The 18,384-nt window shown below is 42.3% G+C and overlaps 2 protein-coding genes across 4 annotated transcripts in view; one reads left to right on the top strand and one right to left on the bottom strand.

Moving 5' to 3' along the window:
• Positions 1 to 1,208: 1,208 nt before the first annotated feature.
• r3hcc1 (R3H domain and coiled-coil containing 1) lies at positions 1,209 to 7,187 on the top strand. 3 transcript variants are annotated; one of them, XM_020703584.2, is made up of 9 exons: positions 1,209 to 1,335; positions 1,732 to 1,877; positions 2,926 to 3,063; positions 3,214 to 3,706; positions 4,238 to 4,410; positions 4,510 to 4,580; positions 4,648 to 4,743; positions 4,814 to 4,971; positions 6,151 to 7,187. In XM_020703584.2, the coding sequence occupies exons 2-8, from the start codon at positions 1,834 to 1,836 to the stop codon at positions 4,921 to 4,923; spliced, it is 1,125 nt and encodes a 374-aa protein (XP_020559243.1). In that variant the 5' UTR covers positions 1,209 to 1,335; positions 1,732 to 1,833; the 3' UTR covers positions 4,924 to 4,971; positions 6,151 to 7,187. The 3 variants fall into 3 exon arrangements, 2 of the variants coding, with proteins under 2 accessions (XP_020559243.1, XP_020559242.1); XM_020703583.2 differs by having other exon boundaries at positions 2,890 to 3,063; XR_908837.3 differs by having other exon boundaries at positions 1,211 to 1,877; positions 2,890 to 3,063; positions 6,151 to 6,225; positions 6,668 to 7,187.
• LOC101169105 (lysyl oxidase homolog 2A) overlaps positions 5,104 to 18,384 on the bottom strand; it is a 30,805-nt gene continuing 17,524 nt past the window's right edge. Inside the window, exons 5-14 of the mRNA XM_004069189.4 lie at positions 16,243 to 16,459; positions 15,424 to 15,607; positions 13,399 to 13,550; positions 13,150 to 13,317; positions 10,673 to 10,838; positions 9,439 to 9,679; positions 9,225 to 9,340; positions 8,984 to 9,120; positions 8,750 to 8,861; positions 5,104 to 5,995 (exon numbers count right to left, since the gene is read on the bottom strand). Coding sequence (XP_004069237.1) covers positions 5,922 to 5,995; positions 8,750 to 8,861; positions 8,984 to 9,120; positions 9,225 to 9,340; positions 9,439 to 9,679; positions 10,673 to 10,838; positions 13,150 to 13,317; positions 13,399 to 13,550; positions 15,424 to 15,607; positions 16,243 to 16,459 — 1,567 coding nt within the window. The 3' untranslated portion in view covers positions 5,104 to 5,921. The remainder of the gene's footprint in view (positions 5,996 to 8,749; positions 8,862 to 8,983; positions 9,121 to 9,224; positions 9,341 to 9,438; positions 9,680 to 10,672; positions 10,839 to 13,149; positions 13,318 to 13,398; positions 13,551 to 15,423; positions 15,608 to 16,242; positions 16,460 to 18,384) is intronic.

Here is an 18,384-nt window from a genome sequence, read left to right as displayed (position 1 = left end):
TATTGATGATTAAAGGTTCCTGTCAGATTACTGAATTAATATCCAAATAAAGGTTATAAAGGTTTGTACATATTTTTCCTTAAGGTTTTATTTATCTAATGGATTTGGTAAAATATGGAACATAAGATTTGCCACCTTAGAGCTAAATATTTGAATCTGGTCTAATTATGATTTATAACTGATGAAGAGAAATTGGTTTGGATCCTAGTTTGAAAAAGAATTTAAACTATATTAAATAGATGTATTTGAGATTATCTAATTATAAAGTTAAGATGGTCTGAATATCCAGTTAAACTTCCCTCAATATGATTTGAAACTAATTTGAATAGTTTAGAAAAACTAGTTTGAATATGATTTGATTAAAATCTTGTCTAAATATGAACATAAACTGGACTAATTCGTATTAAAACTGGTCAGAGTGAAATTAAACTGGTTTGATACTGGTCTGAACATAAACTGAAGTGGCTTAGGCCTATATGAATTTGAAATGGTCTGAATATGAATTAAAACATATTTCTGTCTTTGCCCTTGGCCTTCACACTTCTGTTTATAAAAAAAAATAGTTTGATGTAAAAAATGAATTGAAACTGGTGTGTGATCTGAAGACAAACTCAGATTTCCACATCTCTAACTTTACAAACTGTCACTGGTGATAAAAAAAAAAAAATCCTCCAAGGTTCCACGCTGGAACACGTGTGAATTACAAGGTTTTAGGATTTTTATCTCTCAAAGTATTCCTTCTTATGTTAAAATTTCTCCTTGTAAAAGGAAACCTGATAACGATCTTAACAAACCTGATGAAAAAAAATGTATAAACATTTTACTTTGACAAAATATCATATTTGGTTTTGTTAATTATTTTTTTGTCTAAATTTTATTTGATAAATCTCCTGATTTTATCAACCAAGTATTATATTCACAAAGCTAAATAGCAATAAAGCTCCCAATTTTGTTGATTTACTAGCCCAAATTAGATTTCACTTACACTCCATTTCCCTCAGTATTAACAAAAAAACAATTAAAAGTTGTCATTTTGCTCAGCTTTATAATTTAATATAAGTTTATTTTATGTTTACTGGTGTTTACTTTGAACAATTGATGTACAGTTTATTTCTTTTTTTTTCTTTTGCTGGATGTCCCCGGTGTTCTTAAAAAAAAGTCGCAATCCCCCTCCTTGCCACTAGGTGGCGATACGGCTCCACTCAACTGCTTACAACCCGACTGAAGAAAAAGAAAAGGACAGGGAAAAGCCAAAAGGGGATAGAACATCGCTGAAGCTGTCAGTTTTTGGCTTTTTTTTTAATTCTCTGTTTTTCTCTCTCCTAATATTTAAAGGTCAGTTTCAGCTGCGAGTGTCTGCCAGTAAACTAGTCACGTGATTGAACCTGATGTGTTCATTTAGTTGAAGTAGTTAGACGATGTGAACTCGTAAAGCGTCGTAGAAGCACCGAAAGACAGAATAATATGAAATTAAATAAAAAATATTTTTGACCCTTAATGAAGCTGCAGGTCAGACTTGAATTTTTTTTATAACTACCCCCCCCCCCTGTTCGTTGTAGAACGGTCATTAAATCCTTTGTACATCTCAAATTTAGCCCTTTGACTCTCACAGCTTTATTACTCGGTTGTGATTTCTCAAGTATTATGTTCTCATTTCTTTGGTGAACCTTTTTGAGCTTCATAAAGTTTTAAATCCTTCATTAGACACTGTCTAAAGAGGAACTATTTCAGTCGTTGTTTTAGCCGGAGCGTATTTCTCGTTGCACCCTGGCTCTTCTGGGCTTCGATGACATTTATCTGTCAAAAGAAGAAAACCAGTTTGTGGATGCTGTCATGGAGGAACTGGAAACGTATCAGGCGAAAAGCAACCCAAAAAGGTGAGGCTGTCCTTCATTTACTATACAGTTCAACGTAGAAAATGTTCTCTCAAGATAAAACTTTTACTACTTTTATGTCTACTTTTAGGTTATCATCGTTATTATTTTTATTATTATTATTGGCAGTAGTAAGTTGTAATGTAGTAGAATCAGCTTGACGGTTTAGTAACAATTCCTCTCCTTGCCACTAGGTGGCGACAAAGGTCTACTCAGAAGCTTACTAACCGACAAACAAAAAAACTAATTAAACTAAAAACTGTTGTAGACCCGGTACTATATGATTAAAAGGACACAAACAGTAATTTATGGTAGATCACGCAAACTGCAGGAATTTTAAACAAAATCAATCCCACATTGACATCTTTGTGGAGCTTCTCAGTATGTGTTTACAGTACTTAAAATGATCTGCTTTTTTTTTCTTTTCACCCCCCCCCCCCCACCCTCAGGTTTTTACTTTAAAAACAAAATATTGTAGTTGAATTTTACATTTACAATACAATTATAGCTGCAGTCAGATGTCCTCTAAAGGTCCGGTTTTGGACTTAAACATGATACAAACACAGGGGTCTGCATCCTTTCCCGCTAAAAGATGCTTGAGAGCCACAAAGTCCCTCTTATTTCTAATAATTGAATTATAATGGGGTTATATTTTCCCATGTATAACAATGTTAACTTCTTTCAAAATAAAATACCTTGTTTGTCAAATAAGATTTGTCCTGTTGCAGGAGATTTAACAGAATCACAAAAGCAAGATAGTTTAACATATATTTTTTATTATAATGACTTTATTCTGCCTTCATCCTTCGTTTCCTTTTACTATCAAGTATAAACACCACAACATTCTATAATTCTCATAGTTTTGCTCAGTTATTAGCAGTTTTCTTCAAAGCCAAAGAGCCACAATGAAGGGATAAAAGCATTAAGCAGACCCCTGTAGGATACGTTTACTATATTTAGGACAGCTATATGCTGGATTTTAGCCGACCTGTCATCATATCTGTTGCTTTTATAGAGAAATGAGAAATGACATGTTGTGTGTCCCTCCCAGCGTGCTCCTGTTCCCCCCTTTACCCAGCAGACTGCGATTCCTGATTCACAAGATCGCAGAGGGACTGCCGCATCTCGCCACCTTTTCTGTGGGGGAGAATTGGTGGCGTCGGGTGGTGGTCTGCTTCTCTGAACTCAGGTACAAACTCTACAAAAATCTGTCGTCCTACAGTTTGTGGGACACATTTCAGTGACCAGTTTTCTAAGGATCAAAGTGAGACATTTGTATATTTCAAATGGTTCGAGACCATTTGAAATATACAAATCAAGTCTCTGGTTTGTTTTGCAGAAAAACGGAGGTGGATGAAGATGCAGACTCTGGTCCTGAAGTCAGCTTGTGTGACGAGCCGGCGCGTTTTCATAGGCAGAAGGAAGGGGAAACAAAGGCCAAACCTTCAGCCTCGTCACAAAGTCGGGCTCCTAAACGGCCGGACCAGCCTCTTTACATGCCGCGAGCTGCTCGGCAGAGACTGTCACTACAGAACTCAACAGGACCTGCAGAAAACCACGAGTCCCAAAGTTCTGCTTGTGGCGGAGTCTCTCTCGGGGGTCTGCCTCAGGCGGGTGACCGCCACAAGGCCGCAGCAGAAAGTGACGCTGACGCATCAGGAAACAACTCAGCATCATGTCCAGAGGAGAAGAGGAAACCCTCACAGCTGAGTCTCAGGGAAGATCTGGTCTTGGAACAGACTCAGTCCTGCTTATCTGAACTCAGCTTAGAACAGGGAGAAGATGCCGAGAGCTCAGATTTGACCAGAGAGGCGGATCACCTCACTAAATTGGTAAGTTCTGACTCCTCCTTTCGAGTTCAAGGAATCCAAAAAACCAAAATAGGATTTTTCTGCTATATTTTTCCCATGCTTCCTGTTTGGTGTAGTCCACCAGTCAGCAGGACAGGGGGCAGGACGGGGGGCAATCAGTAGAATGTGTGTGTGAGAGAGCGCATGGGTAGGGACAGGCCTGGGGGATCCTTGCCGGGGCCCACTGGGGCTCACCCACCCCTCTGCATGGTGGAAAGGGCCCTGGGGGCGGATACGGGAGGAATGTGTTGGGTGAGGGGGTTTGTAGAGGGTAGTGTAGTCTGTGGGCCGGGGTAGAGGTGGAGCTGCGGTTGCATCGTGATCTTTGGGCTGCTTGCGTCGGGCGCCGGGGCTGGGCAGCTCCTGGGTCCTGGCTTCGTTCTTGGCCCGCGTCTCGGTGTTCGGTGCCCGGTGGCCCCAATGGCTGTTGCCCGGCACGGCAGAGCGCCATGGGCCCATGGGAGAAGATGGGCGACCCCAGCGTCAGGTCTCTGAAATGTGTTGTTTTTTCAGATCAAGTCCCATCTGAAGGAGGCAGAATGCGTCTCGGTCCATCCCGCTCACAATGACTACTCCGCCTACGAGAGCCTCTTCTGCTCCGATCACTTTCACCACGTCATTGAGATCTACGACTTCCCCGTCGCTTTCCAGACTCAGGACCTCCTGAATGCATTCACTGACTACAGGTGGGGACAAGCTCCTCCCTGCTCCCACCGGCTCACGTCCTCCAGCACCACGGAGACATTTGAACACCAACAGATGATTGTTGGTTTGTGTCTTCTCAGTTCGGCGGGGATGAAGATCAAGTGGGTGGACGACACGCACGCGCTGGGAGTTTTCTCCAGTGAGGACGCAGGTGAGAATGAGAGGCGGGGTTTGACCTGGGATCCGTCAGAGACTGAAGTGGGGTTTGCGTTTTGCAGCCCAGCGTGCTGCCTCCATCGACCACCCAGCGCTGAAGGCCCGAAGTCTTTCCGAGGGGAGTAAGAGAGCTAAAAGGACAGCCGTCAAACATCTGGGTGAGCCTGACGCCACCCTGTTGCAGATGTGGATGTAGATGGAGAGACTGACTGTGGGTTTTCTCCTCAGAGTTTCTCCAGCCGGTGAAGGAACGTCCAAAGACCGACTCTGCTGTTGCCAGGCGAATGGTGACCAGAGCTTTGGGGCTGCCGGGCCGCGACCGAGGGCGGCGATTCTGACGTCAAACTGAATATTCTCACAGTCAATATCCTGGAGGAGACAATCTGGTAATCAGACATCAGATCTTAGCGTTACAATCTCCTCCAACAGATCTCCTTTCTTTGCTTTGTTTTTTAGTGACCAAAGCACTAAAGTTGTGTTTGGAAACACAGAAAATGCTATAAAAACAGGGAAAAAAGTTGTGCTTTAATACATTTTTTTATTCAAAAGGTATTTTCTTTTTGAAATCTCTGCAGAGAAAAACATTTAGCAACAACCAGCCGTCCTTATAAAATGAAGGATCTGCGGGTTCTGCATTTGAAAAAACTAATGTACAAATCCACAAGGAGGCGTTTTTTTCACAAACACGCGTGGTACAGTACTCCACATCCCGGACTGTAATAATTTAACAAAGCTCAGACTCAGACAGAAGCAGATATGAAGCGGAAAGCAACAGAAAGGTTTGAAAAAGTGATATTTACTTCTGACCTCACTTTCCTCCTGAAAGTCTTCACAGATGAACAAAGCCAACCATCTGTTCCCATTTGCTGCTGTGTTTACTCGGCGCCTCTGGCAGCGACGATGTTAATCCCACTTTGGGTTGTTTATTCTGCAGACGGGGGCCCATATAAGCATTTCGGGCTTAATTCCAGAAGTCCTTTGACTTTAGAGATCATTATGGCAGTTTTAGGATAAAATAACTTCTGATTTCGTCAAGTTTCGTAAAAAAAAAAAGCTGACAGCTACGTTAGCGTTGACTCGAACTTTGGTTTAAAAAAAATGTGCACAAAGGTTTCTACTTATTTGGCTTCAGTCCTTATTGCAACAGTTGAGCAGCAAAAATGCAGCTGCAGGATGTAAATGAAGTTCAGTCGTGTGACGTTTCAGCGCGTGAACCCCGAGCTCAGCAACGGTCCAGCACCTCTCCAAGGAAGCAGGGTCACACTGCCCCCTAGTGGTTGTTCAATATGAGTACACGCTTCTCTGATGCCGTCCCCCTGTTCAGTCCGTTCCGGGTCTACCTGTGAGAAAACTGGTTGGTCTGAAGACCGGGAAAGGTGTTGTCGTCCACGTCTGAACTCCGCGTTCCACCTGTGAAATCACACGGAGAAAAGAAGAGTTAGGATAAAAACTACAAAACCCAGACACCGAGCTGCCGATCAAGAGATCTCATTTTCTTTTGTCACAGTTGTGAGGAGAAGGGATTTCTTCAGAAAGCGACCCAACTTCCTGCTTTCTGTTGGCAGGTCTTTCCTCTGACCATCGAACTCAACACGAGGACGCCGACACACGGAGAGGAAACGGTCTCATCCAATCTGTGTGTGCGTAATTTTTTATTTGTAACGCGTTTCTGCATGTGTGTGTCACTTTGACTAGGTGTGTGCGTAATTCTTGATTTGTTACTGAAGCTGTACATTTTGTGCATGACTGTGTGCACTTGTAATTGTGTGTTCACATGCACTTTTTTTTTAATATAAATTATCGGGCATTTCTGTTGAAGAAAGTGGGGAAAATGTCAGATAATATCCACAATCTGAGTTCCAAGATAAGAAAACTCTGATGACCCAGCATTCTAGCTGCATTTAAACGCATCATTTGCACACAAAACCTGGAGACGTGAAAAGAGTCTCATAGCTGATTTGTGGGTAAACGCGGTTTTGTGCGTATCAGATGATTTGTGCGTACTTGTTAAAGGCTTGTATGCATAGTTACTTTGAATTTGTGGATGTGTAAATTGTTTTTTTGTCATTTTTGTGCACACAGTGACACGCAAAATGTACTGCATGAGTCCAGAAATATGCACGCACAACTCGGATGAGGCTATTTTCTTTCTCTATGTAACGACACGAGTCCTGCAACTTCTTCCTCTGAAGAAGGTTTCACAGTCGCTGGAGAGGCTTCAGGCAGGACGGTAAAAACTCAGCAGGACTCTGCTGAAACGAGTCTGTGCTGCAGTTTGTCACAGACGGCTCATCCAACCAGGCGCTGAAGACACAACCCTCACATGGACATCCAGGCGGCTTTGATTGCATGTTGACCATTAAAAAAAAAAAATTTGATTTCCAGATGGATGTTTTTGAAGATGTATTGTTTCCTTATGGCGTAAATACTGGATGGATGCATTTATATCCACAAAAAAGAGCTTTTTTTTATCTCCATTTTGGTTTGAGCCATCAAAACTCCTAATGTTTTCTGATCTTTGGTCAAAATAAAGCAGCCATTTAAAGATCTGTTTAACATTTGGGCCCAACTGTAATTCAATAAACTCACAGCATTAACTGTCTTTCTGGTCTGCAGACTGTTTTTATTACACATTTCTACAAAAATCTACAAATCTTTTAATATTCTTAAAATATTTAAATCTTTAAATATTTTTTTTAACCCTTGTGCTATCCTAGGCACTTTAACGTTGGGAGTTGGGTCATCTAGACCCACTGGACAGTGCTCTGAACCGTTTTTCTTCAATGATTTGTGATCTTCACTGGTGTCCATGGATTACATGAAATCTTTCCACCTTTATCACCTTTGTCATGGTAGGGAGAACACGTCAATGGAAGGGTGGGGTCATCTGAGATAGCACAAGGGTTAAACATCTGATAACACTGCTAATATTACAGCTTTTCTTTAAAGGGTATAATTGGATGTTTCTAATACCATATTAAACTTGCACAATTGTTGACTGACTGGTTACTTTTTCATCCCACTTTATTTCCACCACCATCAGAAAAATGCTACAAGAACATGTTAAAGAAAATTTTTTTTTTTTCATCGGTGTGGGTCTTCAAGTCTGAGTTCAACGATACAGGAAAGCAGCAGATGTTATTTTGAAGGTCTCACCTATATAAGCATCAGATGTTATTTTGAAGGTCTCACCTATATAACCAGCATATCTTATTTTGAAGGTCTCACCTATATAAGCAGCATATCTTATTTTGAAGGTCTCACCTATATAAGCAGCATATCTTATTTTGAAGGTCTCACCTAAATAAGCAGCATATCTTATTTTGAAGGTCTCACCTATATAAGCATCAGATGTTATTTTGAAGGTCTCACCTATATAAGCATCAGATGTTATTTTGAAGGTCTCACCTATATAAGCATCAGATGTTATTTTGAAGGTCTCACCTATATAAGCATCAGATGTTATTTTGAAGGTCTCACCTATATAAGCATCAGATGTTATTTTGAAGGTCTCACCTATATAAGCATCAGATGTTATTTTGAAGGTCTCACCTATATAAGCATCAGATGTTATTTTGAAGGTCTCACCTATATAAGCATCAGATGTTATTTTGAAGGTCTCACCTATATAAGCCGCATATCTTATTTTGAAGGTCTCACCTATATAAGCCGCATATCTTATTTTGAAGGTCTCACCTATATAAGCCGCATATCTTATTTTGAAGGTCTCACCTATATAAGCAGCATATCTTATTTTGAAGGTCTCACCTATATAAGCAGCATATCTTATTTTGAAGGTCTCACCTATATAAGCAGCATATCTTATTTTGAAGGTCTCACCTATATAAGCAGCATATCTTATTTTGAAGGTCTCACCTATATAAGCAGCATATCTTATTTTGAAGGTCTCACCTATATAAGCAGCATATCTTATTTTGAAGGTCTCACCTAAATAAGCAGCATATCTTATTTTGAAGGTCTCACCTAAATAAGCAGCATATCTTATTTTGAAGGTCTCACCTATATAAGCAGCATATCTTATTTTGAAGGTCTCACCTATATAAGCCGCATATCTTATTTTGAAGGTCTCACCTATATAAGCAGCATATCTTATTTTGAAGGTCTCACCTATATAAGCAGCATATCTTATTTTGAAGGTCTCACCTATATGACAGTTGTACGTCCATATCCGATGTCCATCGTATCTCGTTTGGCATTTCATGACGTTGTTGGTGTAATCAGATTCTGCCACCTCGTAGTTTGGGTTGATTACAACCTGAGGGAAGAAAGAAAGAAAGAAAGAGGATCAATACCCTTTTTTTGTTTTAGTAAAAACTCTTCATACGTTTAGAAGTAAAGACCCAAAGCTAGTCGATGCAGGAAAACACGCCACTTCACCTGGAAGATGTAATCCCCAGGCTTCACATCAGTGATGTCCACCCACTGGCAGTCGATGTCGTGCCGGTACGTATCCCAGCACCCGACTGTGATGCCCTGAGATCCGAAGTTTGCGCACTCGTACCTCTTCTGGATACCTGGAAGCGGCGGGTTTGTACAGATGTGTTCACTCAAACGGATCTTTTGATTATTGCCTTGTGTGTCGTCTGGTGAGCAGAGAGCAGCAGGTGTTTGCTTCTACCTTCGTCACACTGCGTGTCCTCCAGGCAGAAGCTGGCTTTGTGTCCCTCTGCCACCTTAGTGCCGTTCAGACTCAGCAGGTCGTAATGTGTGAAGACTTCCATGCTGTGGTAATGCCTGAAGCAGCAGACATCACATCCTTTAGTGCCTCTGAATCCTTTGACTCGGAAACCTCGTTGCCGTGGTAACCTGCAGCTCCAATGCGGACACCTCACCTGTGGCACTCGTGCCAGGTCCAGGAGTGATGCGCCGCCCGCGGTTGGAAGTCCGACAGGCCGTTGTTGTGGATCTGGGAGGAGAAGCGCAGGAGGCGGCGGTAGGAGGTGGGGTCGGCTTTGGACGCGGCGCTGGACAGACAGTTTTCCTCCATGGCACACTGCAGGGCGTACAAAGGCCTGTCCTCCAGGTAGGTGGTCTGCTCCACGACCGGAGCGTTGAGAACCAGGTCTGGGGCCGCTGATGGGGGAGGGGCGAAAAATGTGATGTGGTCACCCGCTATGTTTATTTTTTACATATGGTCAATAATAAAAACATCTTAATCCCAAACTGCATATAAAGAGTCATTTTATTCAGTCCTGCAACTGAAGGACGACTAAGAAATTCGTCTTTCTTCCGGCGCGTTTGAGCAAAGATTTTTACCACACACTCTCTAAATTTGCACGCACCTGGTACCCGATGAAAGTGAATGTTAACGACGCCCTCTAAAACTTCCAAAGGAAGTTCAGATATTATTATGGGATGGCCACAAGACCTGTGGGTTGGTTGTCATTTCGTGGCAAAGTGTGAAATTTGGTGATTTTTACATATTCGGACAGCAGGGAAAAGAAAACTTTTGTTTGAGCGATCTCGAGCGATTCTCTATAATTATTCTAAAAAAAATTCAATTTTGTACCTACCACAAATTAAAACTCCTATAGGAATTTCAATCTATTGCCTCCTAACTCCTTGAGCTTTGTTGGGAAGCTACTTAGGAGGACATGTTGGTTTCAAAGTTTGTAGATTTTGAACAGCGTTTTGGCGAGCTTGCAAAAGTGGCGTCCCCCATTGCTTGCATATTTTTCTCTAAAATATGATGAAAATTGAGTGCATGAATCGCTGGATCCAGCTGAACAAAACGATATGACATACGAAATGAACGTATTAGAAATGTGGGCGGGGCTAGCAAAAAACCTCCGTTGCCAAGGAAATGCAAAAATGTACTTTTGCAGATTCTTCAAAAAATGACAGAGATCTTTTCGTCAAACCCAGGCGACAAAATCATAGAATGGTTGCTATGGCGATAAAACCAACAGAAAAGTTGCTTTTCATGAATTAGTCTGGGTGACCAGGGTGGCTGAGGCCCTATGGGAAAGCGAGGGGGCAATGGGGGTGCAGCCAGGGCAGGGGTGCGTAGCAGCTGCGGGCTTTACAACGCCACAAGTGGCTTTCATTTTTCCTGAGTTCTCTTACTTAAAGTGCAGGAAACTCCAGCAGCAAAGCGCCCGCCTCCTTTAGGACAGTCAATGTGGCTTCCATGATGCAGACACTGATCCAGAGTCAGCTCCGTTCCTGAACATCTCACGCCGCTCATCACCACGACATCGCTGGAGGAGTCTCCCTGCCAGTACCACGTCTCCTGGGAAAAACCAGAAAGTCTGTCTTTAGTTTTTCTAAACGTTAGCGTTCCTTCTGCAAACGTTAAAAAACCCCAGAAAGCACACGTTGCTTTCACATCGTCACAGATCTCTTTCAGCATCTGCCTGGCGAACATCTCACGTCGTCTTTCTAGAATCCACCGGAGCTTGCTGCTCTGTCGTCCCCTCACCTCCTGACTCAGCATCTTCAGAGGATTTTTGCAGAGCACAGGGGAAATCGTACGAGGTGGAAACTCAATTCTCCCGGCGTCTCAGAAAAGTAGCTCGAGTACAGAGTCAGATTTTCCATAAGTCCGGGGGGGGTTTGCCTGGAGAAGCACTTATGAGTCAGACAGGAAAGGGTTTCTGCAGAGGAGGATGCTTTTTTCTGGAAAGATCTGGACTGATCGTTAGATCAAAAATGTTTGTGATGGCAACGGGGCATGCCATCGGAACAGCATCACCTCTGTTTTGGAGCAGAAAGGATTGACTGACTCAGTCTTTACAAGCTCCTCTAATAACCCCCCCGCAGTAATGAACTCCCCCCATGATTCACACACATACTTTCCACACATTTAGTGTCTGAACGCATAAATCCCGACTGACGTAACACGAGGAGGATGCGTATGGCGGGGTCCTTTGCTCGTGACGCGGCAGCCGTTTTCCCCAAGCGGAAGGGTGAGGCGGCCCCCGCTGGTTCCTCGCCGTTTTCCAGAGGCAAACTTCAAACGCAAGCCGGCCCGTTTTGTGGGGCAGGTTTCCCGCCGCTCACTGTGCTTTTCATGTCGCTGAGCAGAGCTTGGCCCTCTGGGAAAAACACACCTCCAGCTTGTTAGCAACCCGCCAGGCGCACGCTCATTAAGACAGCGACATCATAGAATCCGTAAATTCCACTCATGTCCCTTTTTTCCTGTGATGGGAGAACTTGGAGCCCCATGGTTGAGCTCCAATTACTTTTTAATTGGACAAATATACAGTCTGCAAATTACATTAGCAACAACTATTATGAATAAGTGCAGAAAAAGAGGAAAGTGTTTCTGAATTTCAAACTGCTTTCAGCCAAGAGGCCCCCACTGTCGGTCTGCTGTGAAATGACCATGACTTTCTAAAAGTTTCCAAGAATGCGCATTAACACTTAAAGACCATGTGGAACGACTGCAAAGACACTAAACGGGGGGAAACGATTCATCGACTCAAACAATTTATACTCCGAGGATCCAACCAGATCGATCCGTCTGAGGCAAGTTGTTAATCGAATCGATTTATACCGTCAGAAAACGGTTTCAACGATTATCTTAGAAACTACCATCTGGATTGAAGTACGGTTATTTACCACCATCACAGCGGACAACACACACGTGATGCATCAAAAACTGATCAGTGCATCATTCCGGTCCATAGTGTGGAAACACATTGAATTTAGCAAAGACATGTGACCATCCAGTGAGCTAGAATGTTCTAATATTTAAAAAGGATCTTGTGCTTTTTTTTAAATCCCTACAAAAGCTGTTAAGTTGAATTGTTTATCGGTTTATCTTGATTAATCCATTTGTTTCTTATGATTTCATTTTATTAATATTATATTATAGATTAGTTTGGTATGATATGTACTGTATAAATGTTGTATCTATCTATATATATATATCGTACCTATATATATATGTATATATTTTTTTTATTGTTTTGAAGTTTGTTTGTTTTTTTAATTTCAATAGGTATAGATAAAAAATTAGCTTAAAGCGATTTAAAAAACAAAAAACTCTTAGAGTCGTTTCTGGTCATTCCATCTCAGAGAGCCGCTTCAGGATCGGATCCGTAAACTGGGATGCCGGGACACAGAGGTTCTTAGGTTCTTTCCTGACAGAAACTTCCATCTGCAAGTGCAAATGTAAACACTTCTTGGAAGAAGCAAAGCAAATATTTAAAGGTCATGGGGGGGAAAAATATGAAGGATCAGAGGAAATTCTGGAAAATGAGCGGCATAGAAGTCGATTTAAAGCAAAGGAACATCAAACATTTAGCTTAGAATACAAACAACTGCAGAACAGACTCATAAAATTGGTGTTTTGTAAATAAAATGTCAATTTTTGGGATGTTTATTATTGATATTGTCCGTTGTCTTCTAACCTATTGTTTTTATTCTTCCGATTGATGCATTTTATTAAATTTAAGCATTGAATATTTTCTTCCCTTTTCTTTTTCCCTACATTAATTTGTTCATGAAAACCATCGGTGATTGAAGTGTCTGTCTGTGTTCTTCTAAAACGAAGGATTGTGTTGGACCGAGGCTAGTCGCTCCGTCAGCATCCGTACCTGGAAAGCGTGGCTCGCAAAGCCCAAACCCAGCTGTCTGCAGACCACCATGGCCTCCATGGTCCCCCAGCTGTCGCTGCACACACTGCCCCACGTCAGAAGGCCGTTCCTCTCCGCCAGCACCTCCACGCGGCCTTCATAGGGGTTTCGGCCTCCGCTTAGCCGCAGCTGAAGACAGACGGACACAGAAGGATATGAAACGATGCGGGGAACGCTTTTTATCCACGTCGAAGCCGCAGTTTTACTCACTTTTTTGTTGAAGCCCATGGCGGGAATGTTACATTTGACAGCGGCATCTTCCTCGTGGCTGCAGCCCAGGGACTCCAGGTTAAAGGAGCACTCGGTCAGAGACTTCTCAAAGCCGGAACACTCCACCTCGTTCATGTGGACCGGTCCGATTCCTGCAGGGACGGTAAAGAAAAACCCCTCAATTTGCCGCACCCGCCGAAGCCTTCATCGCTGCGCACGCAGCAGGGAATAATCCAACAAGTCATCTGATTTCATGACTGGATTCCCAGATTCTGGATTTGAGGGCAAACACGGCTGAACCTGCAGATGTGAAAACACGAGACCGCGCTGCCAAAGGGTTTGTTAGAACAACAAGTCCTTCCAGAGGCAGATGAGTTACAGCCGGACGGAAAACAAGCAGTCGCCTCTGAAATAGAAAAACGGGGACTCGGAAGGCTCGTTAAACAATCTCCCACAGTGTGGCAGAGTTTCCACCATAACATTTTTGAGTGCTGACTCTTGTATTCAGCTGCAGAAACCAACAATACAATTGGTGAGAGTGAGACATGACTGCATGTACATAAATGATCACAGGAGGGAGAGCTGGAACAGCCATGTTAGATTTTTACTGACATTTTTGTCGGTTTCAGTCACTTTTGGGATCAGAAACAGCCCTTCTGTGCCGGCCCTGGACTCTTTTTTTTTTTTTTTTTTTAATCCAGCACGGCGCTCACAGAGGAATCCCTCGGAGAGAATTCCCCTTCTGTAACTCGGGAACATTTTGTGCTGCCCTCTGTTTTTCTATGAGAAGAAGGGAGAAGAGGCTTTCCAGTGGCCCTCTGGCTCTGTGGTGAACTGCCCTTCTACAAAGTCTGCCTCAAATCTCTAAACACCAAAGCGCTGCTCCATCCATTCCCGGATGGCCGTATGTGCTGACTGAAGGTCTGGACTCAGTAGGCGAGGCTCCAACAGGTGGGGAGACTGCGACTGAAGACAAGGCGGAGGTTCTGGCCTCTTGTCTCAGCAAATCTAAACGTCTACTTATTTTTTAACCCTAAGTTAGTGTTTGGGTCCAAATTGACCTGTTTTTACTCTTAAAAAATGGGTCGATTTTTACCTGAACATACTATGGGAGTTCATTTAAATATGTATAATTCTCATTGACAAGCAAACCCTTTTGGAAAGTTTACATCACATGTGAAAATGTGATGATTGTTTAAAATCTTCTGATTTAAATTAACCAAATTAACCCGTTTTATAATCCAAGTGTTTAAAATGTTTTATTTTAAGATGTCTTATGTCTCTTAAAGTTAAGAGCACACATAAGCCAAAGTTTTATTTAATCATCTGATAATCAGCCAATAAATACCCACTCCGATGAAAATACTATTTTTGGTGTTTTTTTCTAATGTGTTCTTGTAGCATTTTTCTGATGACGGAGGACAAATTAAGCTCAGAATTGCATTCCTTAGTATTTCTTTATTCCAATCATTGTGAATCAGAAGCAGATGGAAAAAAGCTGTTGGAAAAAGATCATATTTGTGACGTAGAAAATATGCTGGGCACTCCATTCTGATCATCCACTGTCAGACAAACAGACCCATGAACATCTTTGTTTTCCTTTTCTGACCTGGAGTCTGGATCTAAACTGATCGACTGTTAGCTCTGACATTGCTCGCCATTTTTGTTGCAACGTTAGGCTGGGGTTGTGAAGTAGCAGTCAAGCATGTAAACAGATGGATAATGGTAATTTGGGGCAGGCTTACTTCCCGCCACAAGTCTGCAGAAACTATGTCCTAGAAAATGACACAGGTTTTTTGGATTTTGGCTGAAATGGCATAATTATGGTTTGAAAATTGGTCAAAACAAGTTTTTATTATTACATTTTCAAGCAAGACTTAAGGAATAGTTGATAAAAGTGATCAAACTTCAAGAAAAAAGTCTCCAACATTCAAACAAAACATAAACATAAAAGTTCTTAACCTTTTTTCTGTTTTGTCAACATTAGTTTCTGCAGAAACAGTGATTCTAATAAGTCAGACGTACCTTGTCCCATTTTAGCGCCGCTGAGAGCCTCCTTGGCGCTGCCGAAACCCAGCTCTCGACACACGACGGTGGCCGCTCGGATGTTCCAGTTGTCGTCACAAACGGTTCCCCATTCCCCGTTCCTCAGCACCTCCACCCGCCCCTCGCCGAGCATGGCTCCACCTCTTAGACGCACCAAGGGTTGCTGCAGAGGACGCCACACGCCGTTAACAAGCTTTCATGACCAACCAGATAGGTCTTTAAAATAATCAATTACTCAGAAAATATAGGATAAGAATGTATTGATCCAACAGCAAGAACAAGTATTATGGAAATTATTAGATATAACTGTATTTCATACTTAAATAAATAAAACACTATGTTTGATCATATTATATTGCTTTGTTTTTGTTTCTCCATACTAGATAACCATGGTGACATTAGGCGAGCATTTTTTTCAATTTAAACCACCAAAAAGGCATGAAAATGTGTCTGTTTATCATTAAACAGATTCTGAATTACACGGAAACATTTTTCTGACAGAAACATGAAATAACTTTGTTGCATTTTCCTCTATTTTTGCTTCATAGCTTAAAGTATGTTCACATTTTTTTTTGCGTTTCTTAAAAAACAATCTTTTTCATGCAAGCGCAAATCATCTGCTGCCATTAAGAATGGATTTTTTATTTATTTAATATGATAGGCCTTATAATGGGCTTTTTTCCCACAAACCTTTGAAACATTGGCAGATCACTCACTATAATCAAATATTGAAACATTTGAGTGTTGAACTTTTTTCATCTGAAGCCCCCACAGAGAGAAAACCATCTCCACACTGACCTCCACCCTGTAGGCTTTCCTGAAGCCGATGCTGACGCTCGGGGCGAAAGCTCGTCCCGGCACACAGCTGATCACCGTCGGCATGCCCCGCCCACAGGTGCTGTTGCCCTTCAGCTTGATTTCTCTGCCCAGTTTACAATCAGAGAGGTCGGCCTCATTGCCCGTGCAGTTTACCCCGAAACCCCAGTAGTTTTTCTTCCGGCGCTGGGCCAGCAGCCTGAGGAGGAACAACAGAACAGCGGTGAGCGCTTCTTGGTGGGAGGAGCTTCTCAAAGTGGGGCATCAACTTTACGGTGCGTCTTGTCAAAATGTCTAAACTGCGTTGATGTTTTACTTTGAAGAACAATGGAAGTGTTAGTGAAGTTCACTTAACAGGGAGCAACCTGAAAGCGGGTCTGAGGCGGGGAGGAACCAGAACACAAACACCATCAACAGCTGAGATTTCTGCTCCTATTGGTTCGTATGCAGGAACATTTTGTGGTCTGCTGATGTTGAAGTGACTCTAAATTTGGACTGAAGATGCAGCCAAGTTTGATGTTGCTTAGTTGTGTTTAGAGGAAGGCAGTCTGCCTGTTTTTACCGCCTTTCCCTGAGACAGGCAGACCGCAGAGGAGTGGCGCGAGTCAAAACAAGCGCTGTAATCTCGAACCACGTTTTATAGAAAACTAAGATCCAATTATACGAGATCTCATCCGTTTAAAGATGTAAACCAAAAATAAAAGCTCCTGTTTGGCCTCCATCTGTGTTGGAAATAAAGAGAAATAATAAGGCGTCTACAGATTAAAGTCCCACTCTGATTATCTTTTGATCTATTTTGTGGTCTTTTTAATTATGATTATGCTGTTTTTAGCCAAAATGAACAAATCTGTGTCGTTTTCTAGAACATAGTTTCTGCAGTTCATTAGAAATTCCCCTCTGAGTTGAGGGAAGGAGCAACCCCGCCTCCCCCCCATTCCCCTCCCGTTGCTGAGAGCTCTCTGTTTACATGCTTTCCCACTAACCCACAGCCCCACCAGTGCAGCAATAATATCGGAGCTATCCAGCCGTTCCGTTTGGATCCAGTTTCCAGCTCAGACGAGGAAAACAAAGATGTTTGTGGATCTGTTTGTCTGCAGGTGGACGATCAGAATGGAGCGGAGCAGGGAGCCTTGATGCAAACAGCCTCTTTAAGCAACAACATTTTTTTCCGTCTGCTCCTGATTAACAACTATTTGAATCAAGAAATGCCTAGCAATACAAATTTATGCTTCATTTTCTTGATCTATGTCCTCTAGCATCTGAAAAATGCCACAAGAACGTTTTCAATCAGGGTGGGTCTTATAATTTAAGCCCTTTTAATGCTGGTTTAAAATGTATTTAAAAAAAAAGCTCAATATGTGCAGATTCCTTACATTTAAACATAAAACAGTGTACAAAAAAAAAGTAAAGGGATAAGCCTCTAATGTTGAAGAATATAACGGAACAGGACAGCTGAGGTTTTTTCCTGAGAATTTCCTTCTAAAAGACGAACATTTAAACTCATATAAAGCCTGACGTGTTTTAGAACGCCGCTTTTCAGAACAGTTCCTCGCAGCAGGCGCTTTCCTCTTTGACGCCTGGGTTCTGTTGGTACTGATGGAGGCGATTGTGAGGAAGAGTTTGTAGCGGGGAGTTAAAGGGAATTTTTCTCATGAAACTCTCCAGCAAAGACTTACAGCACGTTTTCTAGCCGGTGGGAAATCATTTTACAAATTTAAGAAATCCTGGACTATGGTGATACAGTACTAAGCAGACAAAATCAGTTAAAATCACTTTTCTCCTAATTTCAGACACTTAAGGTTTAATTTTAGGCGACTTTCAGGGATCCTATAAGTAAGAAGTTTCTGTTGCAAACATCCTGATTTAAATGTTCTAATTACTTGATTCTTTTAGGTTTCACTGTTTTAAAACGGAACGGTCAAACATCTGACAGGAGCTGAGCTCGTTTTTAAGGCCCATGCAGCGCTTTGATGCTGAACTCCAGCTCTGCTGCTCCCGTTTCAGCAGATGCATTAGATGCAGCCGAAAAGAGCTTTTGCTTCACACTGGAGGGAAGGCAGCCTTTTCCATCCAGGCCTATCATTCATCTGTTGAAACCTCCTTCAGCGACGTTTGGCCTCTCGT

Source organism: Oryzias latipes, chromosome 5 (genome assembly GCF_002234675.1).
Source record: "Oryzias latipes chromosome 5, ASM223467v1".
Classification (NCBI taxonomy): Eukaryota; Metazoa; Chordata; class Actinopteri; order Beloniformes; family Adrianichthyidae; genus Oryzias; species Oryzias latipes.
The sequence above is the reverse complement of the archived record's forward strand: the minus strand, read 5'-3'. Positions and strand labels throughout refer to the sequence as shown.

What these genes read in the sequence shown, in the direction of transcription:
- r3hcc1 (XM_020703583.2), top strand. Translation starts at nt 1,834, where the DNA reads ATGGAGGAACTGGAAACGTATCAGGCGAAAAGCAACCCAAAAAG. An exon ending in GTCTGCTTCTCTGAACTCAG is followed by an intron (nt 3,064 to 3,213) that starts GTACAAACTCTA and finishes TTTGTTTTGCAG; the next exon opens with AAAAACGGAGGTGGATGAAG. An exon ending in TTTCTCCAGTGAGGACGCAG is followed by an intron (nt 4,581 to 4,647) that starts GTGAGAATGAGA and finishes TGCGTTTTGCAG; the next exon opens with CCCAGCGTGCTGCCTCCATC.